The sequence below is a fragment of the Phoenix dactylifera genome, chromosome 6 (assembly GCF_051530095.1).
Source record: "Phoenix dactylifera cultivar Ajwa chromosome 6, Ajwa_hap1_PhDact_Kaust_v1.1, whole genome shotgun sequence".
Classification (NCBI taxonomy): domain Eukaryota; kingdom Viridiplantae; phylum Streptophyta; class Magnoliopsida; order Arecales; family Arecaceae; genus Phoenix; species Phoenix dactylifera.
The window spans coordinates 35,140,293-35,164,498 of record NC_143195.1 but is presented as its reverse complement, the minus strand read 5'-3'; the positions used below and the strand labels follow the sequence as shown (position 1 = coordinate 35,164,498).

Below are 24,206 nucleotides of genomic sequence, written 5' to 3'. Positions count from 1 at the left end.
CTTCATTTTTAGGTTTTGCATGAATGATCTTTTTTAATTATTTTTGTAGGAAAGGTTGTTTTGACCTTTTGTGCATCAAATATCACCCTACTTTACCCAATATAAAGAGAGAGAGAGAGATACTGTATGAAATATTATCATCTAAAATGCAACCAGTTTTGAAGTATGAAATTCGAAAAACTATCCTAAAAAAAATTGTCTTGACAAGAAAAAATTAAGATTTTGTGGGATTGTTTGACCCTTAGTCCATTGTGCCATCCCAAAGAGTACGAATCTTCCTACCTATTGATTTTTTTTCGCGCGAGGCCAAAGACGAGAATGAAAGGATCTAGATCCTATGCTGGTTACTTGCATCTTCACCCATCGAAATTAGTCCATGTGTTAAAACGGGCTGCATCTTTGTTCGGAGAAAAATATTGGAGGTGAGTCCCTTGCTTCATGCTATTGTTGGTACACAAGTCTCTACTTTGCCTGCCAATTTTTGTTTAATGCTCGTCTTTTGCTCAATTGATGCACAAATCACGAGCAACTAACACTAGGGTTCTCGTATTAGGGTTTCATGCCATGGTTGAATCAAGGATTAGACGTCGCGGGCATGTCAATAGCATGATATTGACCAAGAAAACCAAATTGGAAACATTATAATAGATTATAAACAAAAAAGATCGCCAAACTTTGTCCAATTCAAACCAAATATAATTCAATTTTGGCAAGATTTTTAAAAAACTAAAAAGATTTTTGTTTGTCCAGTCCAACGTTTTTATGCCCAATCATTGTTGAATACATTTAAATCTATTGGGGGTCTCAATGTATTTGGATGCTCATATTGGAACTCACTATAATAAATGTATTTGGGAGGCGGGGCTTTAAGCAACCACTTCAGTCGCCTAAGGATTAAGCCGGCCCTGCTGATGGTATATTAAATTCTCAATTGTAACAAGTTGCAAACAACCATGCACAAAGGAGGGTCCTACAAGCCTAACTTGCATTATTTGGCATTAAGATGAGGAGACTTGTCATCGAGTTGAGGACTGCATAAGGGATAGTAAAGCAGACATCTTTGAAAGTTGAGAGACAGATTGTCGGCGCGATAGTAAAGAGTACACTAGTCGCATAGTCGATGAAGAGGAGTATGATGTGGCATCACCATAGGGGAAGAAGCCAAGAAGGCTTTGCTAAATTTTCAAAGTGTGCAAGAAATGAGAGGAAGGAGGCCCTAAACAATAATAATAATAGTAATAATAAAAGAGGAAGAAGGGGAGAAACAAGCAGAGCAGCACAGAAGCAACGGACATCATTCCATCAATTTATATAGGTGCATGTGGAGAACTCAGGAGCCTAAAAGTTAACAATGCATACATAGATAGTTAAAATTGTACTGAATCACCATTAAATTATTCACCAAAAACTTATGACCATGGTTCTATTTCAGACTCTTAAGGAGCTTACCATATCGTCAAGGAGAGGGCATTATGCATACCTTTTCATGGTTGATGCACATCTTTGTACTGCACTATTTTCTTGCATCTCCTTTGATGCATACATACAAGTATACAAGTGGCATTATGCGCATATTCTCACACCATCATGAAGTTTGATTTGTTTCCAACTGGATCCATTTGCATTGTAGTGCACAACTCGATACCTTTCATCTTTCTCGACATCCAACATGGACATCGATGGAAGATCTGGAAGCCAATGTATCTATATCGGCAATTGCAACAACTTCAAGAGGCTAATGAAGTCCTGGCACGGCAAGTATAATTTGCATGGCATTGCAGATTTGAGCCATAGCTCTCGGCGAGGGTATGGTGTCCGAAGCTCTAAAGGAGCAGCTTAGAAAAATAGTATAGTTGACTGAGTGACTTCCTTTACAGTTCGTTACTTTAAATTTTTTTTTAAGAAGAACCAAATTAATGCTCTTTATTCTTTCTGCTAATATTTCTTTTTAATTTTATTGGCTGCACTCAGTATTAAAAAAAAAAAAAAAAAAGTTAGCGGGTTAGTTCCCCCGCAGAAGATACAAAGCCTTGGCTAAAATATTTAGAGATTATTAAAGTCGGGACTGGAATTTCGTGATGTCAGTTTTAACTGAGGCCATCTGTTACGAGCTACGGACGCCCGTGCTTCTCCCCTCCCTTAACCACACCATTACGAACCCTTCACACTTTTTGTACTTAAAAACAAAAACTTACGTCAATTCAATATGATTTACTTATCTCAAAGCAAAGTAGGTGGGCCTGCAGACTTTATCTGGGCCTTGTACCCAACCTTCCGGTCGACTACTGGCTCTGCTCTACCCGGCCGAAACCAGCCCATTTTTCGTTCCTCTCTCCTCACAGGTCCGACGGCTAGGGTTTCCAGCTCTCCAGAAGAAAAGGAGAAAACTGGGGTTCTATTTTCGGTCCCGTCCCCCAAAAACGTAGCTCTCTCCTCGGCGTCTTGGATGGTTTCAGGTTGTGGGTTTTATCTTCTTATTTTTCCTCCTTATTACTCGAAATTTCCGTTTATTTCCGTTTAATTTTTTGAGAAAAAAATTACCTCGATCCCTCCCTCCCCCCTCTCTCTCACTGGAGTTTGCTCTTCTCTAGCAGTGTTCAGATATTAGTATCTGTTACGAAGAAGATGGCGGAGGTGGTTTCCATGGCCGATATCGAAGCAACTGCTCAGCGTCATGGAATCGATCTATCTTCAGTTGATTTGGATTCCATCCGACTCCCACCCGGAGAAGATTTCGGCATCAAAAGGTAGTTTGATAAAATATTTACCCTAAATCTAACTGTAGCCCGATGTTCTTTATATTTATGAACAATTTCGTCCGCAGAATTACTAAAAGTTGCTATCTCTGTTGCTTACTGCATTATGTTGAAAGATTTTTGTTAAAAATTAAAATTTGCAGCGATGATGATGAGGACCTCTAGCCATGTTGAAGCAAACCCTAAACCTAACTCTAACCCTAGCCCACTGTTCTTTGTGTTTCTTTCCAATCTCATTCTTGAAGCTGCATTCTATTTTGTCTACTGCATGGCTATTAAATTTTTTTTAATTGAAAAATTGAACTTTGCAGTGATGATGATGAGGATCTCCACCAGGAGGATCCTTTGGAATTTGAGGCTGGGTTTGGGAATATCATTGTGGTGGATAATCTGCCGGTGGTCCCTCCGGAGAAATTTGAGAAGCTTGAGGGTGTTATCCGGAAGATATATAGTCAGATTGGTGTGATAAGAGAAGGAGGACTCTGGATGCCAGTGAATCCGGAAACCCGAAAAACTCTGGGATATTGCTTCATTGAGTACAGTACCCCTCAGGTAATTTACACCAAAATTTGGAAATTATTTTGTTTTTCTTTGATTTTTTCCCCCACCACGTGCACTTGATGTCCCTTTTATGTTATTACGGGCATTGATTGTGAAGTACAAGGGACTGGAATATCACAATCCATTCAATTTTGATCAATAACTGAGGAGGATTTTGTTTAAGTTGTTTATTAGCCCCATTTCATGATTATGCCCCAGTGTCTGCCCCCAACCTTTCTTTTGCCATGAAAACAGGAAGCAGAACTTGCGAGGGAAAAGACAAATGGTTATAAGTTGGATAAATCTCACATATTTGCAGTTAATTTGTTCGATGACTTTGAAAAGTATATGAATATTCCAGATGAGTGGACCCCTGCGGAAATCAAACCATACACTCCGGGGGTAAGCTTCTTTAGTACTGGCTTGTATTTTGAGTTTATTTTTAGGTGACAAGGTAGTATCATCTGTTTTAATTTGTGAACTAATATTCAGGTTTGTGACTTGATGCAAAATATGAAAATAATTGCATCTTCTAGGAAGGCTTGCAACCAACCTCAGCTTGATTTATGTTGTTTTTTATTATCTGATGTAATATAGGGATTATCTCCATCCTTCACTCCTTTATTTTCGTAAAGTTATATTGAACTAGTATTTGTATCAAGGGAAGCCGATAAAATTCATACTTTGTAATTCAAAAAAAAAAGTTTCTGACACAAGCAAATTCTTGTGGCAAGACATGCTGATATAAAAGAATGTTAAGACGTGTTTCTTTTTCTTTTGACTATTATGACGATATTAAGTAATATAAAAATAATTGTATCTTCTAGGAAGACATGCAACCAAGCTCAGCCTGATTTAGGTTGGTTTTTATTGTTTGTTGCTTTAATAGGGATTATCTGCATCCTTCAACATTGCTTTATTTTCTTAGGGTGATATTTAACTAGTGTTTGCATCAAGGTCTGACAAATCGGCCTATACCGGCTGGTTCGGACCGATCCGGCCTGTAACCGGTATGCTGGAGTAGTGAAAACCGGTACGGGCCGGTTCTATGCTGGGGACAAAGAAGACGAAGGGAAGGATAGAGAGCGTGGGAAGAGAGGGAGGGAGGAGAACTGTGGTCGCCATCGGAGAGCCGCGGAGGGATGGCGGAGGGGGGGGGGGGGGGCGGAGCCCGCGGGGGCTCCCTTAAAATTTCCTTAAAATCCGATATGCCGACTTCCCTTAAAATTTTCAAATTAAAAAGTCACGGCCTTTGCCGCGCCCCGCGGGCTCCGCCGCCCCTCCGCGGCTCTCCGATGGCGGCCACAAGTCTCCTCCCTCCTTCTCTTTCCTGCGCTCTCTCTCCTTCTCTTCTTCTTCCCCGTCTTTGGCGGGGAAGAGCTTGCCAGTTTCGGTATGAACGGGAACCGTACCGGTCCGGTAGGCGTATCGGTTGCCTACCGGACCCGGTACGGCGAACCTTGGTTTGCATAAAGGGGAGCCAATGAAATTCATATTTTGTATTCATTAAACAAAACAATTGACATGTCCTTACATGATGCAAGTTCTCTTGGTATGACATGCTGTTGTAAGAAATGAGAACAGGTGCTTCTTATATCTCTCTTTTTTTCTGGGGAGAGAGGGGGGGGGGCGGCAGTGGGACTATGACGATATTAGGCAACGGGGTCGCGTATCGAAAGATCTAGCAATGCTTTTAGTGTTTTAGTCCTTGTTAATGAACCTGATAGTGGTGAGAAATAGGAAGGTTATTCATAGAGTTTGCTCCCTTCTAATATGGCAGCAGTTAGTTCAAAATGGTGCAAAATGTGCGCAAGCTAGCTTTGTCTTCCTTGTAGCATTGGCCCACATATACATGATAAAGGAGCAAGTTTTGTCCAATCAATGGAGATAGGACTGGTTAAGAACTGGTACTAGCTACTTAGATCATGAGCTGGCGTGGAAGTTAATTTGGGTGTGGGAGCAATAAATGGATTCACAAAAACCATAGAACTCAAGAAATTCATCGAATACTTAGCAATATCTTTACCATTGAACTCATAATAATTTGAAAGAAGTGAAAGTTAGACCTGATACATGGGATTGAACCAGTTTGAAGCTCGACTTCCCAGGCCGTAATGCAAGATGGATTTAACTGGTTGGATTCAATATCTCGGGCCAGGCTAGTCGAGCTGGTTATGGGCCGTCTTGGCATGGTTGAAGCCTAAAATACTATGTTTGTTATTGTATATTATGTTTATATCTGTATACATAGTACGTGGTATACCATATGGAGCACTTATGACAATTCCTCTTTGCCTTTTCTCCTCCTTTTTTTCTCTCTCATTTTTCCTTCATCTTCATGTGCTCCCTCTTTTTTGGTTTGATAATTGATGCTGCATGTCAACTAAATCTAGCCAGATGACTTAGGGCGTGTTTGGTGTTACTTTTTTTTTAAAAAAGGTTACTTTTGCAACTTTTTTTAGAGCAAGAAAAGTGCTTCCTCGAAAAGCAAGTGCAGAGTGCTTGGTAACAATATCTCAAAAGTGCTTCTACAAGAAGAGAAGTCAAAAAGGCACTTTTAGGAAAAGCTAGGAAATCTAGCTTTTGGCTTCTCCTTTTATGAGACCTTTTTAAAAGTAGAAGCAAAACAAAACACACTCTTCACGAACCCAATTATAAGATCTCTTCTATCATGACTTGAATTCTGTTAAAATTGGCACATCTACTACATGCCACCGGTCCATGACCCCCTTTTTTTTCCCTACAGTATTTGATATGTTGGGGTTTTAACTAATAAATGATATTGTATAAACCTCTTTTTAAATGTAAGTATGGGCCTAACCATGATTCTGTTTTCTTTGTCAACGTATCACAAGTAGTGTATTGCAGTTAATTGTTCTACTCACCCTGTCAATGAGGCTCTCCATGGGACATTTGCCTTGCCTTTTTGCCTTCTTGTTGATTTTCGTATGTTCTTTTGTTTCTTTGTTTCTTAATTCTATTCAGATCTGGCCTGGCTGATTCTGTTCAATTAAATGACGATAAACCTTTTAATTTTTTATCATATTCTTGTACATTTTATTAAAAATGAATATTGTGTTAGTAAGAAGTTAAAAAGAACCAATTTTCTTTTCCAGTAGTTCTTTTAATCAAATGGCCATAATGCATTCCTAGAAAATACTGCAATGCTAGGAAAAAATCTACTAAAGAAACTACAATACTTATTTAATGATGAATCTCATTAGTTTTGTGTGAAGATGGTTGAAATCCAGTCTTTGGACTTGTTATTTATCCATGAATGAAGTCGGTTTCTGATCAAATTCTCCATGGCATGCTCTGCATGTAGCATTCTGTACTGGGGGTTCATGTTTGGTGTACTGGGGTTCTGTGGGGGAGGGGGTGGGTGGGTTCCACCAAGTGATTAAAGTTGATTAAGTGGATCCAGTATATAACTTTTATTAGAAAAAAGTTCATTATTATTCTTAAGAAAAAGGTTAAAGAAACATGAAAGATGAAATGCATATTTTAAATCTCTGAAATATGTTTGGAATGAGGAAAAAGTGGGTTATTATTCCCACTTGTGATAACCAATGATTCTTTCCATTCTGGAAGTAGTTCATACCAATTTGACTAGCACAGAGTGCAATCTCAGACTATTGCCAAGTTTGGTTCAATAATTGATAGTCAAATAATCTTTCCCTGTCCACAAAGTTATTACCTTCAGTTGGTGGAAGAGCTGTATACCCTATCATGATTAAGTTATCTTTATTATGGTCACTATATTGGTAAATCAAATGTCAAGCTAGGTGCATGTTGATGCATACTCAATTCAAAGTGCTTGCTGAAGATGTGATGGTGGCGTTTTTAAACTTGCACATGCTATGTTACAGGAAAATCTACAGCAGTGGCTAACTGATGAGAAAGCTAGGGATCAGTTTGTTATCCGTGCTGGTACATTTACTGAGGTTTTCTGGAATGACCCCAGGCAGTTGATGCCTGACCTTGTTTATCGTCGTCAGGTAAGCGTTTTCTATGCTCCCAAATTTTCTATATTGTATAATGCTCTTCTAACAACAAAATACTCTTTTGTAAAAGTGAGTGAATGTTTGATAGTACAGTGTTACTTTTGTGATAACAAGAAATTGTTGGACTCGATGATCAAGGAACCAAGAAGATTTTATCACTTAGAAACTTAGTGTTGCTGATTTCCATGTGGTGATCATGTCTTATTAGCTTCTTCTTCTTCTTCTTCTTCCCTTCATCTATGTGATGTCTCGTTTATTTGCTCTGATCAACTTTAAGCATTGCTTTCGTAGTTGGGAGGTGACATATTTTCATCTTATGCATGTTTTATCAAAGAAACTCTCATACTATAATAATGCCGTACATTCATTGGAAACTTACAAATTTGTTTACCTGCTATCAGATTTGTTATGTATCTTATTTTGGTTTACTGTTTACTTGAATGACCATTATAAGGCAATTATGGATTAGTTCTTGTCTTCTCTATTTGGCAGTACTGGACAGAGAGCTTTGTGCAATGGTCACCTCTTGGGACATACTTGGCAACAGTTCATAGGCAGGGCGCTGCTGTCTGGGGAGGTGCTACTACATTTAACCGATTAATGCGTTTTGCCCATCCACAGGTCGTTAAGTTATGATAGTTTTACTTAATTAATGTTATTTACTGATTATTTGCTTATGTTGCGGCTGTTATTCACATTTAACAGGTTAAACTGATTGATTTCTCTCCCGGGGAGAAATACATGGTCACATACAGTAGCCATGAACCCAGCAATCCTCGTGACACACATGTGAGTATTTATATCTGTTTGCTCTGCTCCTTGTTCTTCTATTCCTCATTTTCTCTTTCTCTCTCTTCTCTTGGCTGTGTCTGATGTCCTCAAGATTTTCTTTTAGAGAGTTATACTAAATATTTTCGATGTGAGAACTGGAAAAGTGATGCGAGACTTCAAGGGAAATGCAGATGAATTTACAACTGGTGGAAGCGGTGGTGTTTCTGGAGTTTCATGGCCTATATTTAGGTAAATTTAATTTATACAAGTGCATCTGCACTTATGGTATGGTCACTACCGTAGGTCCTCGAGTGCCGGTCCTTATGAACGCCTTTCAATTTCAGGTGGGCTGGTGGCAGAGAGGACAAATATTTTGCTAGGATTGGGAAGAATGTAATTTCTGTTTATGAAACAGAGACTTTTACACTGATTGATAAGAAGTCTTTGAAAGTCGAAAATGTGGTGGACTTCAACTGGTCTCCTACTGATCCCATAATAGCCTTGTTCGTTCCAGAGTTAGGTGGTGGAAACCAGCCTGCCAGGGTAATATAGTGTTTCTTTAGTTGCTTATGGTTTCTATGTAATTCAGTGAACTTGAGGAATTCTTGTTTTGTCAACAGGTGAGCCTTGTTCAGATTCCTGGCAAAGAAGAACTAAGACAGAAAAACCTTTTCAGTGTCAGTGATTGCAAAATGTATTGGCAGAGCAATGGAGAGTACCTTGCTGTTAAGGTTGACAGATATACTAAAACAAAGAAGAGCACCTATACTGGCTTTGAGCTCTTCCGTATTAAGGAAAGAGATATCCCAATAGAGGTCCTTGAGCTTGACAATAAGAATGACAAGATAGTTGCATTTGCATGGGAGCCTAAGGGCCACAGATTTGCAGTTATCCATGGTGATAGTCCTCGGCCTGACATAAGCTTCTATTCCGTGAGAACTGCTCACCACACAGGTCGAGTCTCAAAGCTTGCAACTCTCAAGGGCAAGCAGGCTAATGCACTCTATTGGTCTCCTGCTGGTCGTTTCATTGTACTTGCGGGGTTGAAGGGTTTCAATGGCCAATTGGAGTTCTACAATGTTGATGAGTTAGAGACTATGGCGACAGGCGAGCATTTTATGGCCACTGACATTGAGTGGGATCCTACAGGAAGGTAATCTGCTTATGTGGAAGTTCATTCTATTATGGATGCATTAATTAAATTTCTAGGATTTAGTTTCCTTTTCAGAGAATAAGTGTTTAACTACTTGCAACTATATAGGTATGTTGCAACTTCTGTTACTTCTGTCCATGAGATGGAAAATGGTTTTCATATATGGTCCTTCAACGGGAAGCTGCTATACAGAATCCCAAAGGATCATTTCTATCAGGTAAAGACGACTCCTAGTCCTAGGCATGAAATTTTCGTTTGGCCTGTGGTATGGTGCGATCTAACTATTGGATTTCTTTTGTTAAAATTAACTATAATGAAACAGTTCTTATGGCGCCCAAGGCCACCATCACTCTTGAGTGCGGAGAAAGAGGATGAGATTGCAAAGAACCTGAAGAAGTACAGCAAGAAGTATGAAGCAGAGGATCAAGATGTGTCCCTGCAATTGAGCGAGCAAGACAGGAAAAAGAGGAAGATGTTGCAGGAGGAATGGGATGCGTGGGTGAGCAAGTGGAAGCAATTGCACGAGGAAGAAAGAGAGCTTAGGGTACAATTGCGCGATGGGGAGGCTAGTGATGGAGAGGAAGAGTATGAAGCAAAGGAGGTGGAAGTCGAGGAGGTGCTAGAAGTTCAAGAGGAGGTTGTTGCATTTGATTTAGATTAAGAATGAGTATTTAAGTATGAATCAATTGCATGAGGAAGAAAGGGAGCTGAGGGTACAGGTGCGTGATGGGGAGGAAGAGAAGTGGAAGTCCAGGTGTTAGAAGTTCATGGAGTTGAGCATTTTGATCGAGTCTTTTAAGTATGATTTTGATCATTCAAGGTTTTTGAACTGTTTGTTTTCAAATTTTTACATATTACCAAAAGATGTCAACTAAATCTATTTGGCAATTTCTTATAGGTGTCCTTGATCGGATTTTAACATGTGGTCTCTAGACCATTATTATTTTATTTGTAGTCCTGCACACATCTATATAGGATTTGCACGCGCTTACACTTAACATTGTAAATATACTAGTTCTTGCAAACAGTTGTATTCTCCTTGCATGTAGTCATACCATCTCTTCCTATACTTATATGAGTATACGCAATTATTTGTAACTACATAGTATGTACAGCTGCTAGGGACTGGGAATTAGATAAATTTTGAAACTTGGGGCGAGTATTAAAGTTTCAGACAACAGGATCTAAAAGTTATAGTTCCGTCAATTGAGCGACTGGCTATGAATTTTCTTATATTTGATTAATCAAATATACATTTTTAATAATTTTACCGGATTGGAGTCAAATTTTATATTTAAGTTCCAATTTCTTATCAGATAGAACTTGAATATTGCTATATTCAAATCCAAAAATCCAAGAACTCGGATATATGCACTTACTGTATATGCAATGTATTGAAATGTAGAAACACAAATATTAGGTCAATGATTTGTGCTAATTTCTTTTCTTCATGCTTGAATTTGTGCTTTTTTAACATGCATGCTCTTATAATTCTCCCATTTCAATTCCAAAAGAAATGTAGAAACACAAATATTAGGTCAATGATTTGTGCTAATTTCTTTTCTTCATGCTTGAATTTGTGCTTTTTTAACATGCATGCTCTTATAATTCTCCCATTTCAATTCCAAAATCCTGCTGACACTTCCATTTTTATTTGATTTCAAAAGCATAAATGGAAACTTAAATGTATGCCCAAGGCAATCCAACTTTTCAAAATCAATAAAAAACTAGCACTCATTTTTGAAGACACAGAAACAGATATGATAACGAGCTAGGGCACGTTTTTGAATTGTTTAACTTTTCTTTTATATATTTTTTTTAATTTATTGGTTGGTAGTTGAGTTGGAGCGGATGCTGGTCTACAGGTGGCCGGTTGTGGTAGTATATGCTCTTACCAATATATATTATACTGTATCAAATTGGATGGTACAGATATACTGTTTTATATCAGTTTGGTACTCATATGTATCATAAAAGTTGTACCAATATTCGGCACGTCGAATCGGCCTCGAAATCCAACGTACCCACATAATAACCAAATAGCATCAGTGCGGAGACCGAGTATGAAACAGCGCCAGTGCAATCTAACTAGAGTCTTTGTTAGTATGAAATAGCAGCACCATCTGCTTGAGATGTAGAGGTGAAATAGAAGGGAACAAACCTTAGCCAAGTCTCTTGACAATACGAACTCCATGGCCTTGTATATCGCTGTTCTTACTGAAGTTTAATTGATTCGACTTGTAAGTACTATCCGTCATGACAACTATTGGATGAAAATTGGAAAAATATTCCTGATGATATTACCCCAGCGGCCATCCAAGATTGCTGCAGGCCTGCAGCCCCCTGTATTTCCACAAGCCTAGATAGGTAAGTATGGTGCCTCTTGCTATTGATGGCCAAGCATGGTTTTGTGATTAAATTTTTTTTAGTTAGGTTCCAAACCAAAACAGTTCTGTTCAAAACTCGTTCTACTACAGCCATACTGGTACGCCATTTTTTTTTTAATATAACAACGACGCGTACAAAACGTGCATAAGTGCAGTCAAAAAAATTAGAAAAAAACTCTGGCGAAAAAAAGAAGGAACATATGCTTAGTTCTTCCAAAGAAATCCTCCGTCGTGCTATCTATGATTGAATTAGGCTGACATAGTTGATACTCGTCTTAAATCATTTACGCCTATACTTTGAGCAGCTATTCGATTTTTTTATACTTTTCTAAAATAAATAATTGCAAAACATGATTCTTTATAAAATATATTTAGAGAATAAAAATATCTATATTTATAAAATTTATCTTTCATGTTTTACAATCTGTTAATTTTGATGAAATAAATTTTATAGAAAGTAATCAAATAACTAGTTTTGTTAAATTTATTCATTTTTAGATTTCGTTGCTCCCCTAAAACTTGTCAACAAGACAATCCCAAAGTATTCAGTGCCTGATTGCAAACCGGGTTCGTCCAAGGCTGTGATATACTTCCAAGTTCCAACGCAGGCCTGCCCTAGACGCGGAAAATTTTCCGCAAAACAGTTCTCCGCGGGACATCTGATCGCTGGATTTCTTCTGGAGGCTGGGCAGGATCCTCTCCCTCTCAGTCCACGGCCACCACTCCCGCGCCGCCGACCCTCATGGCCATCTCCATAGCCGCCGTCGCCTCCTCCTCTACTCTCTGCTGTCCGTCTTCGTTTGGGGCTCGTGGGAGTCCTTCGGGGACGAAGCCCTCTTCGCTTTCGTGGGCTTCGTCGATCCCAAACATAAAGATCTACACTCAGCATCTCATCAAAGCCCCCTCCCCCGTCGTACCCAATCACCAGGTTAGTGCTCGCCAGAATCTTTCCTCTTCCCCTCCCTCTCTTGTTTATAGAAGAATTATTGCTTTTTGGTAATTTCTTGGCTCTCATCGCGATGATTCTCATGGGGAAATTAGTAATATGAATTTGCTTGTGGGTTTCTCATTTAAGACAACAATCCGTTTGGGTTTTGGTTAATTTAGAGTGATTCATTGTGGTGGATTGAGTGTATGACATCGCAAGAACTTTAGTTGGAAGCTATTTCTGGTTCGGCAAGCCCAAGTTTGCTTGCTTGCTTGATTTTTTTTTTTTAAATAGCTTATTGTGGAATTGAACTTATTTATATAGTTAGGAAAATAGAATCTTTCTGGATTTATTTTGTCCTACATCAGTTGGATTCTAGTCTACTAAAGCTTTGACAGGACATGATCATATAGAAGAGAGAAAGAAGGTAGTTGCTAAGTGGTTAGTGGAAGGTTGAAAAATTCTTCAAGTGTTCTGAATGAAATAAGGAGAAGGGGCATAATGAATGGAAATTCAAATATTATTCATTGTACAATTAATTTTCAAGCATGAATCGTTTTGAATCGAGGGTATTTGTGTTTGATGAGCATGACTAAAGCATCAATTTCTTGAAATATAAGTCCAGGTGATGTTACTACTTTTTCGGTATGTTTTGATAACTATGATTAGACTAGGTAAGAATGGTTAAATTAATTTGAAGTATTCTCTGAAAGTCTTAGTAGTTTACAAGTACGAGAAATCACCACATTTGTAAATTATATCAGATGTGGTTCTTCTAATTTTTTAAAATCCCAAAATGTTTGTTTTAGCTAATGTTACCTACTTCATTAGCAAACAATACTTAATTCTTGGATTCTTGTTGTAGGACACGAGGTTCAAAATGACCCAGCTTGATGAAATGAGACTACAAATTCTATCATTGGTTTTTACCAAATTCCGTTTTCTAATTGTGAACTTAGATAATCCCATTTTGTTATATATGTGAGTATATTCAGATTGCTGCATTTACTGGTTAGATGGTTGGGTATTTTTGTTGTATTGTCCATGTATAAATCTAGTTTACATATTTATAAATCATATTAGATTTGGCATGCATGGGATGACTTGCAGATTGCAGGGTTTAGAGGTACCTTTATTATGAGGTGGGACTATATGTCTAGTTGTAATTTTGAACTCACAAAGTCTACTCTTTTACTTGAGCCATATATATATATATGTCCATTTGTAATTTTGAACTCACATAGCCTGTTCTTTTACTTGCACCATATATAGTGAAACCAAATCTTAAGAAAGCAAAAAAGGAGAGGGTTACCTTAACTGAAGGAGGAGGAAGGGAGGTAGGTTTCACTGCTGCACCTTTGGTGGTGCCAGTTGCTGTTATTGTTGCTGCTTGGGACCATGAGAGAGAAAGAAAGAAGAAAGAGGAGAAATAAGAGGAAAACGAAAGAGGATAGAATGAAGAAATGGAAATAAATTGCATGGGGAGAAAGAAGGAAAAAGTGGAGCCCACCAAAGAAAAAGAAAAACAAGACTTCCTGTAACTGAGGAGCTAGTATCAAGCCATAACCCTAAGGTCTTCTATATGTAGATGCCTAGATACTCAGAAGTCAGAATACAAACATAATGACTACTGTCTGCATGACTTACCTTACCATATCTATTAACCAACTGTGGCTTCTTAATGTTAATCTTGCATGACTCAGAGACTTTCCTCACTAGCTATTAAAGCAACGTGGACTTTTCACACTTCAAGATTTAATAATAGATAGGAAATTAAAATGAAAAAGAAACTTAATGTATCAAGATGGCTTCCTCTTCTTATAAGTTAGTTTTTTTGTTGCCCAGACATAAATCGTAGCATTTGAACATTTTATGAAGGGCTCTTTTGTTGCATAAATGGTTTCATTATATTGAAAATTAATCCATATATGTCCACAAGACATGTATGACATCTTCTTATTTCTTTGGAGAATCCTTGGACACTGATTTCAAAATGACATGGTCAAGGATAGGGGCCTTAGTAGATCCTTTGCAAACCTAGGGTCTATAGGAACTGAAGCTCTGATGATATGTCTTCATGAGCGGAAAAATGTTCCTTAAAAATTGTTTTCTTCTCGGAGGTTTAGGCTGAAATAAAGTTAAGGATGAATGGATGATATGCAAATTTTAGGTCTATAGGAATTGAAAATTCTTCAAGATGCCACCTTTTCATGAGTGGAAGTATAATCTTTATCGAAATAAAGATCATGGACATTCACATTTCTTATCGCTGTAAAGATAAGATGATTAAATATTTGTTAGTTATAAGTAAAAGGTAATTGTAGCCTTCACCTGCTAATTGTCTCTGCCAAATTATCATCTTACAATAGTGTTGCTATTAAATCAAAGCCCATTCTTCTTTATTTTGGTTTGAAAAATCCTCAACTTTTATCCTACAACTTGTTTCTCTACATTTTTATTTCAACACTGAATTCCTGCTAGATCTCCTTCTTCAACAATACATTATCTGCAATTAACAAGCACCATTCATCTTGTTTAGCGCTCTTATGAAAATTTTACCAATATCCAACACCTGTTTTTAAGCACTTGCCTGGTTATTCGGACTTGTATCCTCAAATTGTGCAAAACTTTGTGTATGATCTGACCTAGATGAATCTATTAAGCAATCTCTTTCTAACTAATTTTTCTATGTAGGCTGGTGTGGTTCATGCTGCTTGGACTCGCAGATCTCGAGGCGAAGCTGCAAAGAAACCAAATAGAAAATCATGGAAACAAAGGACGGACATGTACATGCGGCCCTTCATGCTAAATGTTTTCTTCTCCAAGAGGTTCATTCATGCAAAGGTAGTACACCGGGGGACAAGCAAAGTCATCTCTGTTGCAAGCAGCAATGCAAAAGATCTCAGGAACACTTTGCCATCCCTTATAGACAACGATGCTTGTAGGACTATTGGACAACTGATAGCTGAAAGATCAAAGGATGCAGACGTATTTGCAATGTCTTATGAACCTAAGAAAAATGAGAGAATTGAGGGTAGGCTTGGGATTATCCTAGACACGATAAAAGAAAATGGCATTATTTTTGTAGATAAATAAAACGATTTCTTAACCCAGCTAATGTTGCAGCATAATGGAATGATCTTAACATTAATATTTTTATATCAAAGTCTCGGTTCCTTAATTGCATATTGCTATTGCAGCTTTCTGGATTTGCTCTCGAGTGTCTGATATACTCAAAGCAGGCGACCAGCATAAAATTCTGTGGGATAAATCTTTTATTCAGCTACAGCATTTTAGACAAACCATGATGAAGTGTAAAATGCAGTGAAGATGCCAGAAAGGATCGGTGAAGAAGCTTGCAAAACCAACAAAGCTTCAAAATGAATTTTTTTTTCTTTGATGTCTTTGTCGGCCCAAGAATTTAATTTTTTTCAAATCTAATCACAACCATCATAATCGGTTTGTGGTTCGCTCTAATGAATCCATCCTTCAGTATTTTTTAATCCACATAGATTATGAATCAAATTTTTTTTGATATTATTTATAATAATTTAGGACTCACCCAAAAGGCCAACGGGTATTATTTGAACATCTTGCGATGTGGCATTAGATTTTACTCTTTATTCTATTCTGTATAAACTTTATGGCCCCGAAAGGCCTGCTAAAGTTTGTGATTAGTGAGCCCACCCCGCCTTCGCCGTGCCCTTCTTGGTCGAATACCTTTCATTAGAGCACGACCGGACGCGGCCAATTTACCGCGAGAAAGAGAAAAAGATGGAGAGGGGGACAGCGACGGAGGAGGTGCCGTCGTCGCCGTCGTGGCTGGTGGTGAGCAGCCCGAGGCGGACGCTGAGCCTGCTGAGGGAGCGGCGGGCGGCGGTGTCCGTCTTCGATCCCGTAGAGAAGGCCCCGGGCTTCGCCGAGGAGCATGGCCCCAAGCCCTCCGAGGTCTACGGCTTCGTCGGTTCCATCACCACCGTCATCGCCACCGGTACCTCTACTCCTCCTATTCCTCTTGTCTTACGCTGATTCTATCATTATTCCTTTTGAGTTGATGATAGAACTTCTTTGGATCCTTCTTTCTTTCTTCGATGCAGTTATCTTTTTGGTGTGGGCGTATACCCCTGAACCCTGGTTGCGTTATTTGGGGATCACCTATTATCCCAGCAAGTCAGTAAATTTTCTCTCAATGAATCTTGTTCTTATGGTCTTGTGAGTTCTTGATTGCCATTTTTATACCGATGTGTTGCTTGGCATTGCGTAAAGCAGGTGACGGGCGACTACTGCCTTGTTAGATTTTTCGTATGATGGGATCGCCGATATGCCTGTATCCGTTACTATTCTTAGTCCGTGCGATCTTATCTTTATGAATCGCAATCTTGAGAGGTCAAAGTTGCCTAGATCGTTAGTAGTTTTTGCTTATCCAGAAAAACCTATCTTTTATTTTTTGCTAATGCATATGCTACCATGTTATGGAAGATCTAAGGTCTCTTGCCTAACTTCACTAAATGGGTGGCCTTTTAGCTTATATGTTCGCACAAAGGACATAGTCTTGTTTCTTTTGGTGATGTAACTTTTCATACTTCACATAAAATCATCACCTTGTTTGTGTGTCATTTGAATTAATGGAACTTGGTTAAACCATCTGATGACTGGTTTTATTGTCAGGTATTGGGCACTGGCAGTTCCAACTTTTTGTATGGTAACGCTGGTTTTAATGATGGCTTTTTACCTCGGTTTAAACTTTATGGTGACTCCACCTCCAACTTCCTTGAACACAATGTTTGGTAAGCTTTGCAATACACTGTAATGGTGAAGTCTTTGAGCATTTGTTGATAGCAACACATGAATGTAAAAACATAAGAAAGCACTTCAAAAACAATCCTAAATAATCTAGTTAACTGTTTTATAAACCATTTTTAGACTTGTTTTAAATTATAATGTGATTTTTGCAGTATTATGTTCATTTATAAGAATAGAATGCTCAGATATGAAAAGTTCAAAATCCTTGTCATTCCAATTGCAAAAATATGTCTATTACTCTGATTATAAAATGCCTATGTACTTGATCGGCAAGAAAATGTTGTTAGGTGTCTGGCTCAAGCATGTCATGCCCATTAGTATAACCTTGAAGCATTACATCTGAGCCCGTTTTTCCAGTATAAAACTTAGGTGCACTTAGGTGGGACCACTAAATCATACTATCTGCAGTTGTAGATGCAGAAGTACCCAAAAATTACTTGGTAATGGAGCACCCATCCGACTGTTTTTCTTATGCCAGTTCAAGCAGGCTTAATTGTAACTAGTTAGAAAATCTCCATCATTTACACCCTTCCTTTTTGCATGCTACCTTCTGCTTCAGTAGAGATCTGGTTAAAACACAACAATTTGAATATGCCGGCATATTATATTGTAGTGCGATAGCTATTACATGAAATTAGACCTTTATAAATAGAGACATACAGATACACTGGTACATTGTAATGGCTAACATGCTGCCCATAGTTATGAGTTATGACATTCTAGATGAATAATGTTATAAATATTTAGAATGCTTCTATGAGAAAGAGTTGCATAGCAAATTTTCAGAATACTGTCTATGATTATTCTAAAAACTATTACTGTGCATGCAGGGTTTATGATAACTTATGATTCCACTTGGTGTCAAAATTATGCTAATAAAGGAAACTGGCATGTTATTCCAAACTCGTGAGCATGTTTTTTTTTTTTTTTCTCCTTTGGGGGGGGGGGGAGGTTTTTATAGAAGTTAGGTTGATCGAGGAGGTTGACCTCCCTGAGGAGTAGGAAAATAGTTCATTTTGATCCTCTAGAAGTTTGGTTTCACAAAAAGATGTTATCCATATAGAAGGAGAACGTATTATGGTGTGGAAATTGGAACTTGTAATATGTCAATACTTTTGGCATGGGAGCAAGAGAATTCCAGTAGGAAGAAGATCTATCTAAGGCTTTCTTTATAATTAGGAGATTGGGCAGCAATGAAGGGGTCGTGTTATCTTATTTTAGATCCTGCAGTTCTTCTAGTGCTTTTGCGATATATATTTTTGGTGCAGCTGATTTAGGTTAGGTATGAAATGTCACATCTACTACTGTTTTTATAGTGGATCACTTTTCTCTTGGGTGGACTTGGTGAAAAATGATCTCTTTGGAGCTAATGATCTGGAGTTTGCCCTTGAACTGGTTGCTGAATACTTGGTTTTTGAGGTGATCGGTTTTCCCTTAAGTATTTGCCTATCTTATCTAATGAGTAGGATCCATACTCTCTTTTTTTTTGGGGGGGGGGGGGAGGGGGTGGGGTGGGGGGCTTGTTAGGAAGCTTTTGTGATGAAGAAAATACTCTTGCCATTGGGGACTGGTGTTATGTATATCCTATTCACTCCATCTTCCTCCTGCTGTATGTCTAGAATCTTAGAGATCTGACAAATAGACTAGAGAAGACCTAAAGAATGTTTCTAAGGGGATAAAGGTCACAGACAAGGTTCCACCCTCTTGTGGTGAAGACTCAGAAAAGCTTATCTTGGTCGAAGAGTCTTAGTGACATGAACCTCATTTTGGGGGAGTTGCTTATGGAGATTGGGCATTATGGGATTTGCCTTTTTAGAGGTGATGTGGGCAGGGTGGGACCAGATGGACCGGAATGATGCTGCTGGGACATCGATTTCTGTACAGGGTTTCCTGAGTGTTGTGAGCTTAGCAGTTGGATTTCTCTACTACATAGGTTGCTGCATGCATCTTTAATCCTATATAAATTAATGGTTGGACATGGCATTTTAAGGTGTCTCAAATGCTTATATGATCAGATAAGCAAGAAGGATTCAGTAAATATTCAATTCAATTGATATAATGTAGTTGACTGCAGCTATCTGGACAGGGGAGGCAGCCCTAATAGGAACCACTAGAAAAAAACTCACAAAGCCAATATTAGGTAGTTGCTATAAGAAAGACTTTTCAGTTGTAGTTATGAGGTTGGTCGTGCTTTTTCCAATTTGCCCTTGCTGCATCAAGGGCTTCTGTACTGGAGTAGGAAACTATATAGATGATGTTGAAACCCAGTTGAAGAGCAAGTGAAGGAATACTTCCATTTCCAAAATTTTGTTTCATTGTACTTTCATCAGACCAATGTAGAGGGACGAGGATTGTGGTTCGAGGCATACATAAATAGACATTATACATCATTGTGAAAAAAATATATATTATATTTATAATTTATATGAATTTGTTAGGAAACTATAAAAGCTTAGGCCCTGTTTGGGGGAGCTGTTGGAAGTAGAGCTGTTGGAAGTAGAGCTGTCTGAAGTAGAGCTGTTATAAAAAGCTGTTTGCTGTTTGGTAACTACATTCGTAAAGTGCTGTGGTACTTTGTTTTGTGTTTGGTAAACAAACTGAGAAAGTACTTTTGTATGACAAAATTACCATAAAGGACATTGCATAGTATTATACAACATAACATAATAAAACATAACATAAATTAATACATAAATATACGATATAGTATAATATTATTGTAATATAAAATAATATTATGTTAATATAGCATAATAGTAATATAATTATTAGAGTAAATTAATATTTGGTAATATAACATAATATTAAATTATTTAACATAACATATTAATGTATTATGATATAATGTAATATATATTATATTTATAGTATAATACAATAATAAAAGTATAAATTATTATAATTATTAGTATAAATTAATTTCTCATAATATAACATAATATTAAATTATTTAAAATAACATATTAATGTATTATAATGTAATGTAATATAATATAATATAATATTTATAGTATAATACAATAATAAAGGTATAAAATATTATAATTATTAGTATAAATTAATTTTCTATAATATAACATAATATTAAATTATTTAACATAACATATTAATGTATTATGATATAATATAATATGATATTATATTTATAGTATAATACAAAAATAAAGGTATAGAATATTATAATTATTAGTATAAATTAATTTTTCATAATATAACATAATATTAAATTATTTAATATAACATATTAATGTATTATGATATAATATAATATGATATTATATTTATAGTATAATAAAAAATAAAGGTATAAAATATTATAATTATTAGTATAAAATAATTTTTCATAATAATTTCCCATAATTTCTCATAAAATAATTTTCTACGGTCCAGGGGCTCTTCTTCGTGGTCCACGCTCGAGGAGAACCTCAGCGCGGGCCGCGAGGTTGATGATCAAAAAAAAAAAACAATAGATTGATTTTGGAAGGTATGGAAAAGGATTAAAATTTTTTTCTTCTAAAATGTGGTTCAAGAGATGCATACAAAAATTAAAAAGAAAAATACCTTTTCTTACGGAAGGGAGTCTGACGGCTAGGGTTCTTGGCTACAGCAGATTTTTAGATTTATAAAGGGACAAACTATATAATTATGTTATTTTAATATAGGTATTTTTGTCAAAAATATAGCTTTCCGAAAAAGCTGAAACAGCTTCCTTCCAAAAGCTTCAAATTGGAGCTTCCTCCTAAAAGCTGTTTTCAGCTTCCCGCAAAAGCTGAAACAGCTTTTTGAAAAATTTACCAAACACAGTTTTTCATCTAAAAGTACTTTTGAAGGGCCAGAAAGTGCTTTCTGGCCCTCCAAAAGCTCCCCCAAACAGGGCCTTAGTAAAGCTAAATTCTGTATATTCTGTGTACAATTGAATTTTGAAATGCCTTGTACCAATATAACAACTGAATATAGTGGTAGAATATTGAATATATCCTTTTTCCCATTTGAGACCTTGATGGATTTAATTAGTTGCTTTTATTTGATTATAGTGACATTATAAATAGCCTCTGTTACTTTCACAGCAATATCAATGATACATGATACTTGTTTACACTCCATCCCAACTAGTGGTGGAAATCCGGATGCCAATCAAATAATGATCACATGGCGAGGACAGAAGCTGGAAAATGGTGAGAAATCTCGATAATAAAGAATAGGCACAGAGAGTTCATGGAGTAGTCATGGGACTCAGTCGGGATTGATGATTGGCTAATATGACAACAAATGGTCGGAAGTAGGCCGATCAAATTAGAAATAGGTGCCATGCAGGCCTGGCCGAGGCATAGTGAAATAAGGCTGACCAAGTGGTTATCCAAGGCTGAGTAGAGGTTGCATGTATAAACCAGATCTGAAAATAACTTATACTGGCCGATCTAGTCTGACAACCTCAGAGCACCAACCAAGCATGAGGCAAAGACGTGCAGGCAAAATGTGGAACAGTTACTAACATGACTGATCATGGAAGTGGGAGGAATAAGTGAAGCCTACTGTGGTAACTGCCAGAAGAATGTGGACAAGGGAGCAGTTATAAGTTAAGGGATAGATGTCAACATTGGAAGAAAACGGCTGCCTAGAAGTTACAGAGGGATTGTGTAAATATTACAACATTACTCTCCGACATGGCCCTTATAGCCGATCAGACACTTATCAGTTTATCTATTTTATCTTTATCTTTCACTTGCTTTAGTTTATCCTAGTTTATCCTTAGTACGTAGCTCATGGTGTAGTTCCGTAGCCCACAGTGCCTTAGTAGTAAAAATCCTTGAAGCTCAAGGTGGTAGGATCTACTACCACTCATATCGCTTTCTATTTCAAAAAATGGTGGCATGCTTATGTAATCACTCAACCCGACCACGGACTCATTCCCCTTCCCTTGTTGTACCCCATCAAAGGGAGGAAAAAAGGAAGTTGACAATATCCTTTTAAAATGAAAAAATACATACTGTTGATCATGATTTACAATATCTATATTACCTAAAAGACAATTCATAGGATTTGAAGGTCTCGTACTTATATATTATGATCTACAATATATGTATGTAGGTTTATGCATATGTGCCATCTTCCAAAAATTATCCAATGACATATGAACATTAGAAACATCAACCATGGTAGATTACTGACTTGCATTTTCTAATAATGTGGTATATGAGATCAATAACTTCTGACAACTCAATTAGTTCTTATTTGTGATTTGGCTATGTATGAGGATTAGATGCATGGTTCCTCGTAATCTTTGACCCTTTTTTTTTTTGAATCGCAGATGAATATAGTAGAGAGCGCTCAACATCCACAGTTTCAGGAGTGGAACAGCCAATTGAGCCCATTTCTGACATTGGCATAAATCAGATAAATGATATCATGTTTTAATAAACTAAACCTTGCTTTATTTTTTGCTACAAGGGAAGGAAAGTGCAGGAGAACTGTGAAGCGCCACTCAAATTAAAAGAAAGTTGGGGCCAGCCATATCCATGAAAATAATATATAGCTGTGATTTAGATCTAATTATCTTGGGCTCCAGTCCTTGCTTTCATGCGGGGGATTTTTACATGAAGGTGCCAATCTGAGAACACCATCTGTCTTCAATAGACTTGTCCACATTGAAGTTCAGATGCTAACTGCAACTTATTGTCTGGCTTCAACTGTTTTTCGTTTGATTTTATTTACAGATGAGCATCTTAGGGAAGTCATAGCATCAGCTGCTCTTTGTATGGTAATTTGTCTCCATCAAGAGCATCAAAACTAGCTACAATTAATGGTTGGAACTTTTCTGGAACCACGTTCAATTCCTACCTCCTAATTCAACTTTCCAATACTGACATTTTTCTTTCTAAATTCACTCCATGAATTCTTATACTTAAACTTGCTAAATTGGTGTGGATACCTTAAATGAAAATTCTTTTAGCTAGCATAGTAAATCCAATTTCTATCACTGTTTAAAAAACTTTATAGCCTACTTGGTTACCATCTCTATGCTCATTTCCTGACGAGGGTAACCAACCTCTATGCTTACATTTATCTCTCTCTGTTTTTTTTATGAGAATAGGGGAGGAGTGTCGAAACCGCCCCTACCAGAGAAATTTATTAAAGATAAAACAATGTACAGGACCAGAAGAAAGGAAACATGGAAATACGGAAAGGAGAGAGAAAAACATGAAGAGGTAGCTAAGAAAAAGAAGGGAAAAAGAGTAGACATTGGCAAAGCTACATTCCTGAGACTGTTCGTTGTTAGCGGTACAAAGCGAACCCCACTCCAAAGAGCGACCAGCTGTTCTTACATGTTGTGCCTTGGGTACGATCTCAAATGCTTGACTTACTTGAATCTCTATCAACTTTTTTTTTTCTTGAAAAAAACGGTACCTCCAATTATTTCAGTGCATTGGTGATTCAGATAGAAACTTGCAACTCAAAACAAAAATAATTAAATAACCAATCAAGCTCAATGCAAACAATTCAAAAATTTATAAATTAAATTATTATATCACTAACGAAAGCGAAAGCAGAGACGAGTAGATGCACGAAGAAACTTAGTTGGATCACAAATCCACTTAGATACAGTTGAGTTCATAAGCTAGATCATCAAGTTTCGTCTTCAGCTTGGTCTGAAGCAAAAATTAACAGTGCATCATTGATCAAATCAGTAGTGTTTGATATGAATCAGGTGATTACGCTTTTCAGTTGGATTGTTAAGTTTAAACATTGTACCTTATTTGAGGCATATCTAAGACTAGGGTTGAAAACAGATTCAATATTTTACCTGATGTTGAATCGGGTAAAAAGTAGCAATTAAATCTAGAATCAAACCCATGACTATCTATT

At 37.3% G+C, this 24,206-nt stretch overlaps 3 protein-coding genes across 6 annotated transcripts; all 3 read left to right on the top strand.

Annotated features, from left to right (window-relative positions):
- Positions 1–2,244: 2,244 nt before the first annotated feature.
- Positions 2,245–10,293, top strand: LOC103704674 (eukaryotic translation initiation factor 3 subunit B-like). 2 transcript variants are annotated; one of them, XM_008788066.5, is made up of 12 exons: positions 2,245–2,456; positions 2,595–2,747; positions 3,068–3,308; positions 3,552–3,698; positions 7,166–7,294; positions 7,793–7,921; positions 8,006–8,089; positions 8,196–8,320; positions 8,416–8,614; positions 8,692–9,224; positions 9,333–9,441; positions 9,547–10,293. In XM_008788066.5, exons 2-12 carry the CDS (start codon positions 2,626–2,628, stop codon positions 9,883–9,885), a joined length of 2,157 nt encoding a protein of 718 aa, XP_008786288.4. In that variant the 5' UTR covers positions 2,245–2,456; positions 2,595–2,625; the 3' UTR covers positions 9,886–10,293. The 2 variants fall into 2 exon arrangements, with proteins under 2 accessions (XP_008786288.4, XP_088580011.2); XM_088723885.2 differs by having other exon boundaries at positions 2,281–2,456; positions 2,592–2,747.
- A 1,928-nt stretch (positions 10,294–12,221) lies between these two features.
- On the top strand, positions 12,222–16,000 carry LOC103704673 (Ribosomal L18p/L5e family protein). Its single transcript, XM_088723883.2, has 3 exons — positions 12,222–12,539; positions 15,234–15,573; positions 15,740–16,000. The coding sequence occupies exons 1-3, from the start codon at positions 12,354–12,356 to the stop codon at positions 15,865–15,867; spliced, it is 654 nt and encodes a 217-aa protein (XP_088580009.1). The 5' UTR covers positions 12,222–12,353; the 3' UTR covers positions 15,868–16,000.
- Positions 16,001–16,185: 185 nt separating this feature from the next.
- LOC103704672 (phosphatidylinositol N-acetylglucosaminyltransferase subunit P-like) lies at positions 16,186–23,679 on the top strand. Of its 3 annotated transcripts, XR_015988250.2 has the most exons (6): positions 16,186–16,530; positions 16,637–16,709; positions 17,208–17,326; positions 22,651–22,942; positions 23,057–23,100; positions 23,434–23,679. XR_015988250.2 is itself a non-coding variant. In XM_039126525.3 (4 exons), exons 1-4 carry the CDS (start codon positions 16,314–16,316, stop codon positions 22,755–22,757), a joined length of 516 nt encoding a protein of 171 aa, XP_038982453.1. In that variant the 5' UTR covers positions 16,186–16,313; the 3' UTR covers positions 22,758–23,200. The 3 variants fall into 3 exon arrangements, 1 of the variants encoding a protein (XP_038982453.1); XR_005511923.3 differs by lacking the exon at positions 23,434–23,679 and having other exon boundaries at positions 23,057–23,200; XM_039126525.3 differs by lacking the exon at positions 23,434–23,679 and having other exon boundaries at positions 22,651–23,200.
- The last annotated feature ends 527 nt before the right edge of the window (positions 23,680–24,206 follow it).